At 36.2% G+C, this 16,391-nt stretch overlaps 1 protein-coding gene and 1 long non-coding RNA gene across 2 annotated transcripts; one reads left to right on the forward strand and one right to left on the reverse strand.

The window, feature by feature from the left end:
- Window positions 1–275: 275 nt before the first annotated feature.
- On the forward strand, window positions 276–2,896 carry LOC140245888 (uncharacterized). The gene is made up of 3 exons (XR_011902395.1): window positions 276–307; window positions 890–1,000; window positions 2,791–2,896. It is a non-coding gene; the product is annotated as an uncharacterized lncRNA (long non-coding RNA).
- A 6,237-nt stretch (window positions 2,897–9,133) lies between these two features.
- On the reverse strand, window positions 9,134–15,843 carry LOC140245886 (putative nuclease HARBI1). Its single transcript, XM_072325368.1, has 4 exons — window positions 15,514–15,843; window positions 12,356–12,622; window positions 11,422–11,558; window positions 9,134–9,458 (listed from the first exon to the last, which is right to left on the reverse strand). Exons 1-4 carry the CDS (start codon window positions 15,841–15,843, stop codon window positions 9,134–9,136), a joined length of 1,059 nt encoding a protein of 352 aa, XP_072181469.1.
- Between the last annotated feature and the right edge of the window lie 548 nt (window positions 15,844–16,391).

Consider the following 16,391-nt stretch of genomic DNA (forward strand, 5'->3'; position numbering starts at 1 on the left):
ACATTTTCGGATATCTCAGCCATTTCTAATCAATTGTCATCAAATACTGTTAAATGCTGAATTCCACATGAAATTACAAAGTTGTACATGCTCTTTCATATTTCGTGAGAGGTTTCTCATTATCTCACCCCCCCCCCCCCCCAAAAAAAAAAAAAAAAAAAAATGGAAACCTGAAATTAGGTCTCAACCAAAACTATGTGATCGCTTTAAAATTGATATTGTCCCTGGCATCAATAAACAACATTATTTTCTCTTTTGCAGATTGTAAGCCATGGAATCAAAACTAGATTGGAGCCAAAGGCTTGAAGTGAGTAGTTTCTAGAAGTAGACTCTTATACAATTCAAATATTATTTGGATTAAAGATCTAGATATCTAATCCAGGTCTACATGGTGGATTTGTAAAATAAAAATCTTATTTATTAATCATAATCCATGTACCAGGTACATTTTCTGAAAATAACGCATGGTAAAGGAAATTTCACTGGGACAATAACACCAAAACTTTCTTATTTCCCATCTACTTTGAATACCCATCAATATTGTATAAAATGAGTGTTGCTGAAGCCATATTACCTATTATTTTTAATTGCTGTTGTTTTGATGTTCAAGGTTGATGCTTTTTTAAAAACACACTTTCTTTACTACAAATGGTACTACCATGTACTCTTTTGGAATTTTATTTGGGTATTGAGTTAAATTTAAGTATGTTGTAATCATTTGTTTATTAGAGAATGAGTGCAACCAACTTCATTTACAAATTTGTATTTTTCAAAATTCTTATTATAGTGGAAGTAATGAAATCCAACTTTACTACGTACTCAACTTAATATCAAAATTTGTATCATTTTTCGGCTGTTATTTTGTTTCCTTTTATCATTTCACAAACAGGTCAAAAAGAGGAATCCCAATTGGTCCGAGAAAGAAATCATGACCCTGTGTCAGTTTGTTGCTGACAATTACCGTGATCTGTTCGGAAATTCGGGTCACTGCACCCAAACAGTAAGTATTATTCTTGTACCCATAAAGCTCAGTTATGCTTAATCTGAAGATTTACATTTTCCATTTCTCACATCAAACATTTTTTTTTTCATAATTTTGTATTTAATCTGGATTGAAATGAAACTTTCTCAAAATTGATATCAATAGGTCCATCTGTATGTATGTATGGGCATATTACTGTAAATGAAAAACTTTACTAAAAACATTACTTACCTCATCATAGCAGTGCATATGCGCAAGAAGACATTCAGTATTACCACAGCCAGCACACCCAGAGAATTTGGAGGGGGGTTCGGTGGGGAGTAACAACCCCCACTTCTCCTCTTCTTTTTTATTTTAAACAAAACAACAATATATAAAGTGTAATCACTTTGGGCTTCTCCACTGTTTTAATCCCCCAAGTGGCATCAGAAAGACAAAGAATGTGGATAACCTTTTGCCAATGTCAATTGCACGTTGTACACAATCAAATTCTTTTTTTTTTTTTGTAGGGGGGGTGGGTACAAGCTTATAAACCCTTGAAATTGAAACGGAAGTAAGGCCCTTTTTTTTTTTCTCTTCTTCTTTCTTCTTTTATTTTCCGGCTTGTTAGGTGATGCAATCCGAAAGTTGCACAAGAAATGTAACCCCCCCCCCACACACACACACACTCACCCACACACTTTTAATTGCATGGTGCTGGCCGTGAGTACTGCACATAATTTATAATTCTGAAATGGTTGTCCCAAAATGAAGTCAATGTTGAAATGCTCCGTTTTTCCTTCAATGTAATTGTCTTTGAGTATTCTTTAATTTAGAAATAAAAAACTTCATTATTGCAATATATGCTTTCATAATGAGATTAGGGTGGCAAACAAGATGGATGAGGTCCATGTATGGCAGTACAGTGCACTCCGTTACAATGAACACGGTTATAACGAAATTTCGTTGTAACGAAGTAAAACTTCTTGTCCCAAAATTATCGCTATTAAAGTCTATGTTACAAAATTCGCTTATAACGAACACGATTATAACGAAATTTTTGTTATAACGAAGTCTTTTCCGAGCGCCACTGACAAAGAAAAACAAAAGAAATGTGTTCCGTTATAATGAAATGAGGATCGCTTTCGAAACATAAGTAGCGGAACAAGCATTTACAGCATCTGTGCATGGACAAACGCGTCACGTCACTGTGTGTTCGCTTGGTCTGTTTCACGCACAGTTTCCGAGGGGAACTTGCGTTATTGTTATACAATAATCAGAAGTTGAATAACTGTTTTATTGTTCACATAGCTTTCCAGTGTATGACGAGTATTCAACAAACAGAATATGATATATGCGTGGCGTCCTTGTTTTCGTTATACATTGTATTTGTTTGGTTATAATGAAAATTTGTTGTAACGGAAGAAAACTGCCGGTCCCGAGCATTTCGTTATAACGGGAGAGCACTGTATGACGAATTGTTGTTCAAAAGATTTCATAGGAATTAGTTTTTCCATATTGAACCTGAGTTAAGATGATTTCACCTTCTTTAATTTCTCTTTTTCTAAGTAATGCATTCTAAACATGTAAAGAAATGTATGTATGCTGCAGTGATTTCCATAATGAAAATAAAAATGAAAAAATTAATTTAATAGTTTATCAAATTTGAGGAAATGTAGGTTGTAAGTGGCAAGGGATATCTGTATTACTTTCCATGGAATTAACATTTCCTTGAATTGTGTTTTAATTTTTCATTTCTTATGGAGTTCTTCTAAAGTACTACAATCATTGAGAAACCTACATTGTGTATCTACCATTTGATGTTGCAGGTTGAAGAGCGCAAAAGAAATTCATGGGGTCTTTGTGCCCAGCAGCTGAGAGCAACCGTGGGGGGGTATGAGAGGAAGTGGCAGGACATCAAAAAAAAGTGGGCGGACTTGAAGGTCCGTGCCAACAAGTACTCTGCAAAGAAAAACAAGACAGGTGACTAGTGTGTTTACTTTAGGATACCTTTGGATGATTTTAAGACATTTTTAAACTTGAACAACTATAAATAAGTTATTCTGTTGACAGAGTTTAAAAATTGGCGATACTGTAATTGGGATGAAGAATAAGAATTTTTTGGAAATTTATAACAAATTGCAATGAACAAGGAGGATGACATTGCAGGGTCACCATAAGAATGCATAGGTTGGGCCTCAAAAAAGCACAACCAAAGAAGAAGGCATCCATACATTATACACAGGTGAACTCGCAAGCAATCAATATCTTAATGGATTACACTGCTACATTTCTGAAATATGTAGGCCTCCTGTGTCATCATCCATGTTCACTGTGATTTGTTTAAGGATTTTCAAAGTATTGAACTACAATAAACTCCACAAAATCTTTACATTGAGCTGGTGAATTATAGTATTACATGATGTAAAATTGAATGTTCATTTAACCCAAAAAGGGGCGGAATTCGCTCCCCTCGACTTTTCGCGCTATAATTCTGTTACACGAGAATGCCTTGTTGCGAGGCTTCTTGACTTTGTTTGTTCAAGTATCGTGCAACTTTTGAGACCAAATTTGCAGCATCCGCGCATAATTTTGCAAAACCACGCCCACTTTTGTAATGGTATGTCGGCCCAAAACGGGCACAATTTTGTTATTTTGTGTACATTTCCTATGGAAAAGAGTGCTCTGTTCTGAAAGTCATAAAAACATGATTACTTTTTCTGATTAATCACTTTCATTGATTGATTTTTTGCTGATTATGGTAGAAAAGTGGTCAGTGACAATTTCCAATCAAGATACAAAAGTTGAAAAACAAAGAAATACATAAGAATTTCTGAAAACAATAAAATACATAATAATTGAAATAAGTTTTGTAAGTTTTTGTGATGTATAATTGTTGAATACCTTGTATGCTAAAACAGATATACATATCCCAAATTAGACTCTCAATGCTTTTAATTAGGCTAGAATATGATCTTGAGCTTAATATGCATAATTTATTATAATTAGAAATTGATTTTTTCAAAAAATCTTATGACACAATTTTGTAGATTATGACGTGGGTCGCGCACATGCAAAATTTCATCGCGATTGCAACACTGATGGCTGAGATCTGGGGGGGGGGTGGAGGGTTGGGGGCGGAATCCATATCCCTCCGCCCTTTTAGGGTTAAAGGACAAGTGCACCTTCTAATCTGCTTACTGATATTCTATGTGATATTACTGAAAAGAATCTTGATTTATCTATGAAATTCTTTTGGAAGAAAAATAAATCAAACAAAATCAAACAAATATTAGTAGAACACATCAGTGGGAATGAAGGAAATTGGACAATCCATTCAAAAGTTATGAATTTTTGAAGTTTCTTCACGGTCACGGTTGGATTAGAAGATTACTTTAGCTTGTGATGTCACATACATTTGTACAACAATATAAAGAAAGTGTAAATAAAATTTAAAATATTTTCACTTTTCTCGCATAACAAAAGAACACTCAAACTTATCTCTTTGAGAATGCAAGATGAATAATATACCCCTTGTATACATCAGTAATAAGGAGAAGAAATGTGCACTTTATTAATTTTTTAATTTATTTTATTTTTATTTTTCATATAGCACTGTACGCATGTGACATCTTGCACTGTACTATTTCTATTCATCCAGCAGTGATTGTGCGGATACTTTAAATTCATAACTTTTGAACGGATTATCAGATTTTAGTAAAAGTTTTATTGATGTGCTTTACTAATACAGTATTACTGCATTTACTCAATACACATGTATATGAAGGTTATTTTAAAATAAACAGAATACACTGTAGATAATGAAATGAATAGTAAGTAACACAAGGATATCTTCCATTGATCATCATTCTTTGCATTTTATTTCCTATATTGCGAATATGAATGTCACCAGACATTTCAGTTTTATCCACAAATGTAATTGTCAAGTATTGAAAATGTTGATGAAAAAAAGAATATAGCAAATATCATTTACAGGTACTGCAAAACTTGTACTGACTGACAAGAAAGAGACATACATCATGTATATAACCAGATGTCACTTGCTAATGATGCCTCCAAAAAAACATGTTGCAGGCCATTTCTTTTTTCTTACAAAAATAAATTATAAATATATGCATCTTACATCACATCCATTATTTAATACATAGGGGAATGCTTACATTCTAAATTTACAAGCAATCACAACAAATACATTTTCAACATATTCACTATGAAACTGAATAAGTACAACTGTTCCTTTGTTTTTCATGTCAGGGGAAATTTCAAGTAAATGAAACTGTTTCTGGCAATTTGATAGTAAACAATCTCTTGAGGTATTCTTCCATGACAAATGTAAAATTATTTCTTGTCTTTCTCTGATTAGGCGGTGGGTCATTCTCAACAAATCCTGTTTTCGAGGCTGTCCTGCAGGCACAGAGCGTTCAAGCCGTCTATGGTGTTTTGGGACAAGAGACCGAGGCAGGACTTTCCTCATCGCAGGTAAGTGGAAATATGAGATAAGTTTAAAGAAAAAACATAGTTCTGTTACGATTTCAAAATGTATACATATGCCTAAGAAATGTGTAGAATAAAGCTCTAAAAACAAGATATTCGTTGGGTAATGACAAATAATGGCAATCACGAACTGCATATAAACTGTCTGAAGTAGAGCCAAGTTGTCCATGAAACCTAGTTAACATGGATAATTTTTGAATAAAAATGGCTATACAGACTTTTCTTTTCTATCTCAATTACTCTGAAACATCATCATCCGGGCAAATAGAGTCAGCCAGTTGAGTGTCTTGGTAGACTCTTTTGATATATGAAATTGTGCATGACAAGTTCTAGCACCCTTATCAGAACTATTTTTTAGATTTAAAGAAACTCCAAGTTCTACTCGGCTCTATTCCTGGTCTACCTGGAGACAATGATTACCTGTTTCCTGTATAATGCTGTGTGATTATGTCAAGGCTTACAGAAATAATACTGTGTTGTACATGAAGTTAGATATACGGTGAAAAGCACATCTATTCCAGACAAACAAAATGACACCAAAAAGGTTTTGCCACATCAGGTGGTACCAATATCTGGCCTGGCCCACGGACTAATAGAGGAGAATGAAGGCTGGTTATTCTGCAGTTCGTTTATTTTGGTATGGTGCATAATGGTTCAACTATTTTGCACTGTACCACAAATATTCTACAATAGCTCTTGTTTATTTGTCTGCACTTTCTTCTCGTGTGCTGCGAATCATTACTCATTGACCAAAGCAGGGACATTTTCATAGCCCTGCCTATTAATACACTTTTCCTAAAATCTAAAATTGAATTCTTGCTAAAAAGGTATTTCTTATAATTGCAAATTTTAATGTTTTCTTTATTTCAGGAATCAGGTGGTGACACAGCACAAAACATTCTTTTGTTGCTCTCTGGACACAGTCATTCCCAGCAGATGCCTACTGAGGAATCTTCAGTAGTCGTCCCTACAAATGTAGAAAACAATGCTTCTGCATGTGCTTCTACAAAGAAGAGGCTGACAAGCTTCGAGGAAGAGTGCCTTGCAGTGAAAAAAGAGCGCTTAGAATTGGAGAAAAAGCGAGTCCACCTGCTCGAGAGACAGGTGTGTACTGTGGAGAAAATTCACAAGTTGCTTGAAACTCATCTTCACAATGAAGCTTAAACACGTTAACAAACCACCTCTTTTTTTTTTTTACTCATGAATCCTGTTACTTGAAACTCATCTTCACAATGATCTTAAATATGTTTAACAACAACAACCCACCTCATATTTTCTCAGAGAGTGCATAAAATGTTCCCATAGTGTCAGATAGAAAATCCAAAAGTACTTTGTCCCAATGTCATTTGAGTAGTTTACTAATATCAATCCTCACATAACAACCATTGTGCATTTCAGCAATTGACTTTTCCGAAAATACAGTGACCTCTGTTTTAATGAGGTCACCGGGACCAGCAGTTTTCTTTCATTATACACCGTATTGGAAAATTTGTTATGACCGAACCTACACACATTACAAACCATAAAAAACATAATTTATCGAAATACATTTTTATGTCGTTATAACTGTGTTTGTTATAACAGGAGTTCACTATAAGACATTTTTGAATAACTGATGTAACCTGGATTTTTCTGCAGCAGTGGTCGTAACTTTCTAAAGAAATGAAAGTGATAACAGATATTAAAAATCTTTTATGATCTGATAGATGGGAATGGGAATGTTCAAAATTTCTACACATGCAAAATAAAATGCCATTGCCTTTTAATAATAGCAATAGTGATAAAAAGAAACCAGTTATATACAGGGTGGCCCAGAAAGAACGGAACGCATAAGATCTTTAATTTAAGCAATATCGTTGCAAATATATCATTATTTTGCATACAATTGGAAAGCCCATTCTCTTTCCAATAGAATTACACCAAGCTCTTTAATTTCAGTTCATGCGTTACGATTTTAGGCCCATTTTTGTGAAACCTTGCAATTTTCAAAATGTCATCATTTTGCACTCTCAGATACACTGAAATCAGTGATAACTCGGATTGTCATAGAACCAGCAGCGTTCACAGTGTGTGGAATGTGGACAACAGCTCTTTACTGTGAATGGAAGAGAGAGTGGGCGGGGTGGACGGTGTGATTATCATTGTCTGTTGGCATTGCGACTGAGACGACATGATGGGCTCAATGGAATGCTAAATTTAGCTGGAAAATATCAAGGTCAATTCAAAGACATGATTGGCAGTGACGTTAGTTCATGAGTGGTTAAGGAATAAAGCATGTACTTTTAATAAAGTATGCATTGATAAATACAGTGAGAATATCCCTATATCTATGAGTGGATTAGTAAAAGTTTAATCATATCAGGCAAGTTCTATAAAATGCACATTAGGTGGTTTGGTGAACAGGGATGCAAGTACACGAAGGCCAATTTTTTTTTTTTCTTTTTTTTTTTTTCTTCATTTTTTTAATCAGCTAACCCCTCGCGAACTACATGTAGTTTCAAGCCGGGTGTGATACCTAATTCGTTCATAAACCGACACAGCAAAATTTCTCAGTTCTCACTGTATTTATTAATGTATACTTCATTAAAAGTATGTGCTTTATTCCGGATTCCTAAGCCCCTCATGAAATCACGTCATCACTGCCAATCATGCCTTTAAATTCACCTTGTTATTTTCCAGCTAAATTTAGTATCTCATTGAGCCCAACAGAACGTCCCATTCACAATGATAAGGGACAATGACAATCACACCGTCCGCCCCGCCAACCCTCTCTTCCTTTCACAGTAAAGAGCTGTTGTCCACATTTCACGCATTGTGAACGCTACTGGTTCTATGGCAAGCCGAATTAATGCTGATTTCGGTATCTCTGAGAGTGCAAAATGATCATATTATGAAAATTGCAAGGGTTCACAAAATGGTCCTAAAATCATAACGCATCAACGAAAATTGTAGAAGTTGGTGTCATTCTATTGGAAAAAGAATGGTCTTTCCATTAGTATGCCTAATAATGTCATATTTGCAACAATATTGCTGTAATTGAAGATCTTAGGTGTTCCTTTTTTTTTCGGGCCACCCTGTATAGTGGGAAATACTTTTATTGCATATTAGTGTAGGTCTGAGCAAGGAATTCAAGAGGAACGAAAGAGATGAAGAGGACGAGGACAGCGATGTACTGATGCACCATAATAAAGTAAACACTTTTTTCAAGTTAACATTTTTCATGGATTATGATGGAATCAATGTCTTACATACCATATTAAAGGCAATTTCATTGGATATGAAACTAGTAGGTCACTTTAAATGGTAACATTACACATGACAGAACACATTCGTTTTTGTCTTCCAAGGCGCAAAAGTAGAAACTGCATAAAACTGACATGTTGTCTTATTTTGTGGAAATACCCTTTAAGGTAACAGTAATAACGAAAGACAAGTTTAACATAAATGAGAAACAATGATGAAATGGCAAAAATAAGTTGTCAATTACTTTTTCTCTTAATCCTCAAACAAAATCTCGTTAAGTTGCAAACTGGAAGGAAGGGAAAAAATGTGATTTTATGTGAACTCAAATTTCACATGGCATAGGAAGTATGGACACAAAGATGTTTAAAAATTCCTTAATTTCCCCCCCCCCCTCCACTTGAAGCAAGACACAGTTCATGTATCAAAGGTTCTTACAATATCCGCACGCACGGCGACACCAGTTGGATCTATTTCTCTGTTGATGTGGTCATCCACAGCATCACGTCTCTCCTCCTCCCTTTGCCTCTCGTCGTCATCATCGCTGTCCTCGTCCTCGTCCTCTTCATCTCTTTCGTCCCTCTTGAATTCCTTGCTCAGATTGAATAGCACACAGCATGCTGTGATGATGTTGCATGCCCTGTGTGGCTGGATTTGCATCCCATGTCCCAAGAGGCAACGGAATTTGTTTTTGATCTGCCCGTTGACCTCTTCAATGATGACTCTTGTCTTCCTGTGTGCACTGAAAGTAGAAAAATCTGAATTAGATATTTCAAGGTAAGAATTGAAAGAGAAATCCTACTGGTAGATTTCATTTTTCCTGGACTGAAAAAGAATTGAAAATTAAACATTCCCTTCATTTCTTGTTTTTGTTTTGCCATTTCCTGGATTGAAATACATCTTTCTGAACTCATGTTCATTGATGGGAGTCGCAGTTTAAATGTAACCCCTAGTTTTTTATGCATCTGCCATGAAGTGTAGCCTATAAGGCATTATGTTTTTGGGTTGTCCATCCTACCGTCTATTCTGTAATTAATTCTGTGGACAGCATAAAAAAAAAGGCAAGAAAGAAAACAAAACAAAAAATAAAACACCATACGACGTAGCGAAATAAAACTTGGCATGTAGGCCCTATGTGTTTGAGTGGGAAAAGTTGTGCCTATCAACTATTAGTTGCACATGCTTAAGGTAAATGGTCAAGGTCAAATTCTTGAAATATCACAATTTCTCACATATTTATACAATACCTGAACATATTTCTTCATAAGTTAGTGTGTACACATATTATCCATTTGAGAGTATTTATAGAAAGTTTAAGACCACTAAGTCAAAGGTTAAATGTCAAGTGGAAATGTTGACATTTCAAACTTTCTTCACGATTCCTGGGAAATGGTTCAAAGCACATTCATGGCACTTATCATAGTAAATATGCATGTAGTGACTAGCAGTGTTCTTTTTTTTGGAAATTTGGGGGTATGGGGTAAAAAATTAAGGATCAAAGGTTAGGGTCAACTATTTCACTATTTCCCTCATATCATTGCAATGCATAAAGGATTATGGTATAAATCCCCTGTATGCCACATTAATCTTTGACAGCAACGTAGTCAAGCTTTTGGAAAAAAGAAATTAAAGTCTATGAAGCTTTTATAGTTTTCTGCTGCCCTGGACATATAGAACTATGTGGTAGAAAAATTTGAAGCTTTGATTGGATGTAAATTCTATATAAGTCTGTGATTGCTTTCCTTTAAAATAACCAGTAGCTACATTATTGTGTAACAGGTGTTACTTGTGCATACAAAACAGTGACAAAAACGTAATGTACTTGCAATTTCAGTAATGAACACCCACTTATAGTCAATTAACACACACACACAAATGAAAGCTGCATGTGCATTGTGACAGGAGTAAAATTGTGAGAAGCATTCTTATTGTAATGCAGCATTTTCAGATTTATCAATCCTTTAGGGCATGTTTATGGATTTGAGCAGTTTCTGCAAAGTTAGTAGGCCATCTCTTGAGTCAGTTGAGCAAACGTGGCACATTTAAAGTGTTTTACCAAAAAAAATGTTCTCTTGGAAGACTTTTTTTTTTCACAAGAGGTTAAAGATCTGAAGGTTTAAGTTCAAGTGAAGATGTGTAGTTCCACTGTTTCCTCCATATCTTGGAAGTGGCTCACGGTATCATTATGAAACTTCAGTACATATTTACGCTTGTCCTGTCTGACAGTGTTTCTCATCCGAATTTTAGGGCCAAATTTCAAGGGTCATAAGTCGGGTTGAAATGCTTAAATTCTGTCATTTAATACTTTTTTTTCTTCATGCGTTGCAATTTATCAAATTAAGGAACTTATGAAAATGTCTAATGTTCAGTAAAATTCTCAATCCCCAATTAGATGCTCTCTTAGATAAGCCCTTAATCCAATCAAACCTATTTCAAGGCACGTGAAAACTTAACACATCAGTGACAAAAGAGTAATTTTCATATTTAACCCATTCTGTGTAACTTGTACCAAAGGTTGTAAAGATGTACTACAGACCTATTAGGAGAAGCAAGCATAATGTCGGAGGTATACATGTCGCATAGCGACATTTCTAGTTATGCCTAAATAATGTCCTATGTCCAAATTTCACCAAAGACCTAATGATTCCCGGTTGTCTAACCTGTTTTGATTGCAGAAATGTAAAGAAAGATATCATTCATCTTACATGTTGTAGGCTTGCTCTGCTGCAGTTTGTGGATCCAGTATTGGTGTCATCAACCATGGGAGAAGGGGGTATCCTGAATCGCCAAGTATGATGCCTTGCAATTGGCCTTCATGAAACTTGGCGGCTAATTTGCTGTTCTATATTGGTATGGTGGGTAATGAAAGAATTACAAAGATTGCAAAGAATATAATACAATTTCACATTTTTTTTTATTACATGATGTATATTGTGTATAGATAATGATTTTAATATATATTTAGAATGTATTACATTCTGTAAGAATTTTGCTGACACATGTACAAAAAAGTGATGCAAATTATTGTCTGAAATATTACATTTTAGGCCCTGCATAGCACTTAATTCAAATATTATAATATAACTGCAATATAAATAGCACTTAATTCAAATATTATAATCATATCATTTGCAACACGTCTCCTTTTTGGAAGCAATAGATCATTCAACATGTCAGTATTACAGATTGCTGTGAATACAACAGATGCCATATTGGCTGTGAGGTAAAAGAAAATGAGCATATCTATCTATCTATCTATATAATAAATTCTATATGTTATTAAAAAAGAAAGAACTGTGTCCTCCCATTTATTATAATTTAAATCTATAAATGTAGCAATATTATAGTTTGGTTAAGTGTAATTTCCTCAGTTACCAGGAAAACATATATAGGCCTACATATACATAATGGGCTTTTCCATTCATTATGTTCAAAATAAACAGATGCTGATCATTAGACAAATGGCAATGGCACGATGTTCGTAGCCTACGGTACTTGACTGTCAACTACTCAATTCTGCTCATGCCTGATTATTGCCAAAACGAATTCTGCCACTTTTTTTTTGTTTTTTTGTTTTTTTATGGAAATAGCCTAAAGTTTACATGCCTAAAGACAAATTTATGCAGCTATGGAAATCACCTGCAAGATTCGACTGTCATGTGTTGACCCAGGCCACCGCGCAACAACGTTTGTTATTTTGCAGTTCGCATCACAAACAAGTTGGACATTTATTGAATACTGCTGGTGACGGTTGCGGTAGATGTACTCGTGTTCTCCAAGTTTTGTGCCGTGTAGCCCAACGTGGGTACAGTCAATAACCCCAGATATTCTTGGGAACCCTGCAGTCTGGCGGAAACTTGCCATGTTGCGTTGCACATCTTCATCTTCCTTTGGAAACTTGATTACCTGTGTGAGAATAAGGAAAGGCAGACTTGTAATATAACTGCAATATAAATGGCGTTTCACTGAAATATTTCATCTTTGTAGATACGTTTGATATAAAAAATTGTAATCTCTTATCATTAGGCCTAGCATAATAATGTTTCAAAATCAAGGTATGCGAGCAAGAAACAGTATAGAATTTATTGCAAATATAATTTCTGTTTTATAGTTCATTTTGGTTATTAATAATAGTATAACTTATACATTGTGATTACTCTATGGAAATATTCAAATCCATTTTAGACAAATGGTACATTGCTTATATATAGTACATTCACCGATCGTTCCAAACACTTTATAACATATATCAGAGAGTGAAAATGAAGAATGTGAAATGTACACCTTTGAAATTTGAAAATGTAATTGAAAAGCATTGCTGTTTGCAGTCATTCTGAGAATTTTAATGGTTGTAGAAAATAAGTGGACAGCATCAGACAGACCTGCTCTCCATTTCATCTTTAATATTATGTATAGTAACAACAACCTTCAATTAATATTCATTTCATATGATTGCTGGACTTGACATTCCCTAGATTTGAATGTGAAATATAGCATTTCAGCCAGCCCATCCCCCTGGAAAAAAAAAAAATATATATACATGTACATATACACCTACATGTAGGGCCCATATGTATACAATGCCTCCATGTGTGTGTTTGTGTGAGTTTGTGTGTTTGTGTGTGTGTGTGTGTGTGTAATTAGAAATGTCTTGTTTTTTTTGTGTCCGTGTGTGTGTGTGTTTTGAGGGGATTACAGAAATGTTAGCTGCACTTTTCGGAAAACTTAGTTAAAAAAAAAAAAAAAAAATCACTCCTTTTCTTAAGATTGTCCCCTCCCAACCCCCTCCCCCCCCCCCCCCCACCCCACACCCCAATATACTGTTGGAAAGTTGGATTCCGGGCAATTGCAAAACGCAAGAAGTGCTTCTGTGAGTGGGAGTGTGTTGTTGTGAAGACCTTTGAGCAACATATCATTTGCATAATAAATTAGACTTTCTCTTTGACCTATCCGCCCTCCGACACTGATCTGTGAATGTGGTCTAGCTATCAATCTAGCTAGCAATCCGAGTAATATCATGTCGGGAGTTTCTGGGCGTTTGTGGGTGTACGTCTGTGTGTCTGTGTGTGTGTGTGTGTGTGTGACGGGTTTGGAGATACAAAAAAATGCCCGATAGTGGAGTACAGCCGTTTATTGTTGGTACGAGATTACTGTCACTTTGTAGTTCAACATTTTTTTTTTGCAGATGTGGCTTCTTTTAACATCAATTATCTTTTGAGGTTTTTAACCCAAGGGCATCTACATCAAGTCGGTAGACATTTTGAGATTTGTATAAAAGTGTGATCTTTTTCATATCTGTCGAAATGGGCAATGTCTTGAAAAGATCCCAACCACGACTGGCATGGCAAGCAAGAATTCATGCGTCAACGCGATGACGAGATTGGAAGCCAACAAACAGCATGCATGGGCTACCCGCGCATGGCAGCCAGGTTGGGTCGTCTAGCAGATATTACTTCGGATTAGCCCCGGAGACCGCGCCGCCAGGCGCGGTCCTGGCGGCTTCCCCGCAGTTTCGCTTTTATGTTCGTTCAAGTATTCTGTGCGCTAAGTGCAAGTGATTGTGAATTCTGTGAACAACGGTGAGCTGCTTATAAGACATCATTTTGTGCATCACAAGCAATGAAATGCATCAAACAGTCGCCGATGATAGTCATTTAGGTTTCATCGACCCATGTAAGTATTCCTAGTAGTTTCTGTTGAAAAATTAAGGAAATATAGCGCCGCAAACGCACCCGTTTGTTCAACATGAAGATATGAATGGGAGCACGGTGCAGCAGCCGCCACACTGCGGCTGTCGCAGTTAACTTCGGATAAGTGAAGCTAGGATAGTTTTTTGTTATCACTAATAGCTATAGCGCTTGTGAATTCTTGTTAAAAATCTTGCTTTGTAAAAGAAGGAATAAACACGAATCGGTGTTTGAAGCCTTATTCATATTGTAGCGATTTGGGGTCTTTTGATGTTTATGCTGTGCTAATTGGCTGGAGTACATGTATTGTAATTAGGAGGCTCCAACTACAAGCACTCATAATCCCTTTGTTCACACACGTCTCAATTGTCTTTATTTGCTGGTAAAGTGGTAGCAACCAGGCCAAGCAGTAATTACTGCTACTACACTGCACTGCAACTGCACAATGCAAGCATGCACTGTAGAAATACATGATTGTATGAAAGACTCAACTTTCATTTACTGATCACACTAGCATTCATTTACACATGTGTGTGTCTGTCCTATCATCCTCCCATTGGTTTTACACAGTACAGGAGATTTAGCTATCTGCTGCCCTCTCATGCCAAAGGCCAATTTTGTTACAATATTGTTATGCTAGCGTTTTTAACAGACGTAGGCGTATTTAATAGTACTGGGGGTGTTTCATCAACGTTTGTCGGCGCTGACAACTTCAATCGCCATAGTAACAGTCCGTGACCAGAGCATCTCAGCCAATCAAAACCAAGGATTTTGCTGAAATTGGTCATCAACCCCTGACAAGCGTTGGTGAAACACCCCCTGCAATAGATCAACATTTGTCTAACGTTAGATATTCTACTACATTTATACAGTGTGTGTGTTTTCTTTTTTTAATTCATAACAGCATGAAACTCACCTTGTGATTAATACACTGCTGTAGCTTTTTAAACATCTAGACCTATAAATAGGGGGCCTACTATCCCTACAGTGCTAGTTTATTTGTGTGTATTCCACCATTATTTTGTGCAATCTGTATTTGCGAGATATCTATATAGATGTCTAGTTCTATTATTATTTAGAATGTATTGTCATGATTATTTACATACTCACATGTTTCTTGATGTTACACAGTGCTTGAGCCACACAGTGTACACATCTGGAGACAGTTGAGCAGTCGACATTGTGGCTCGTTGCAATGTCGTCAAAGATCGACCCCTTTGCAAAGAAATTCAGTGCGATGCAAATCTGCAGCTCTTTGCTAAGAGCTTTGCTCCTTTCTGTTTTCCTGTCGAGGTCGCCATCTTTAAGCATTTCAGCAATTGCCCTTACTTCATGTTTCGAAAATCTGTATTTCTTTTTGAATTTTGGGGCCGATAGATGCTCGAATGGATTGATTCTGTCAGGAACGCTCCTCGCAGGAACAGGATCAGCAGCTGCCATTTTGACTTAATATGCAATCAAGTTATTGCAAATCGATTGCAAAATTTGCAACTACCCCTGAATCTATTGCAAAGTTGCAATTGATTAGCAATTGATTGCAGAGATGCAATCGATTTGCAATCAATTGCATCTTTCTTGCAACAGAATTGATTGCAACTTGCAATTAATTGCAAATTTGCAATTAATTGCAGGATTTGCAATAGATTTTGGGGAGTTGCAATTAATTGCAAGTTTCTTGCAACACCCCCTAAGTCTAGTGTGAGGGTGATTTCAAAGGTATCTTATGCTACCGTACTGCTAGTACATGTGTAAAGCATCCTGCGAAAAGAAGAAGGAAGAAGAGACAGTGTACCTTGCCGACGCCCCCTCCCCCTCCCCCCCCCCCCCGCCTAAAAAAAAAACAAACAAACAAAAAAAAAAAAAAACACGCCGGATCTCCCCCCATCCACAGGCCCACAGTACAGAAGTTCTGTGGTCAGGCCCCTTAGAGACTGCGCCATCAACGGTGAGATCAAAACAGCCGACGGTAACGTACAATTAACACCCGA

The sequence above is a fragment of the Diadema setosum genome, unplaced genomic scaffold, assembly GCF_964275005.1.
Source record: "Diadema setosum unplaced genomic scaffold, eeDiaSeto1 scaffold_51, whole genome shotgun sequence".
Taxonomy (NCBI): Eukaryota; Metazoa; Echinodermata; class Echinoidea; order Diadematoida; family Diadematidae; genus Diadema; species Diadema setosum.

What these genes read in the sequence shown, in the direction of transcription:
- LOC140245886 (XM_072325368.1), bottom strand. Translation starts at nt 15,843, where the DNA reads ATGGCAGCTGCTGATCCTGTTCCTGCGAGGAGCGTTCCTGACAGAATC. An exon ending in ATGACAGTCGAATCTTGCAG is followed by an intron (nt 11,559 to 12,355) that starts GTGATTTCCATA and finishes ATACCAATATAG; the next exon opens with AACAGCAAATTAGCCGCCAA. An exon ending in GCAGAGCAAGCCTACAACAT is followed by an intron (nt 9,459 to 11,421) that starts GTAAGATGAATG and finishes TTCTACTTTCAG; the next exon opens with TGCACACAGGAAGACAAGAG.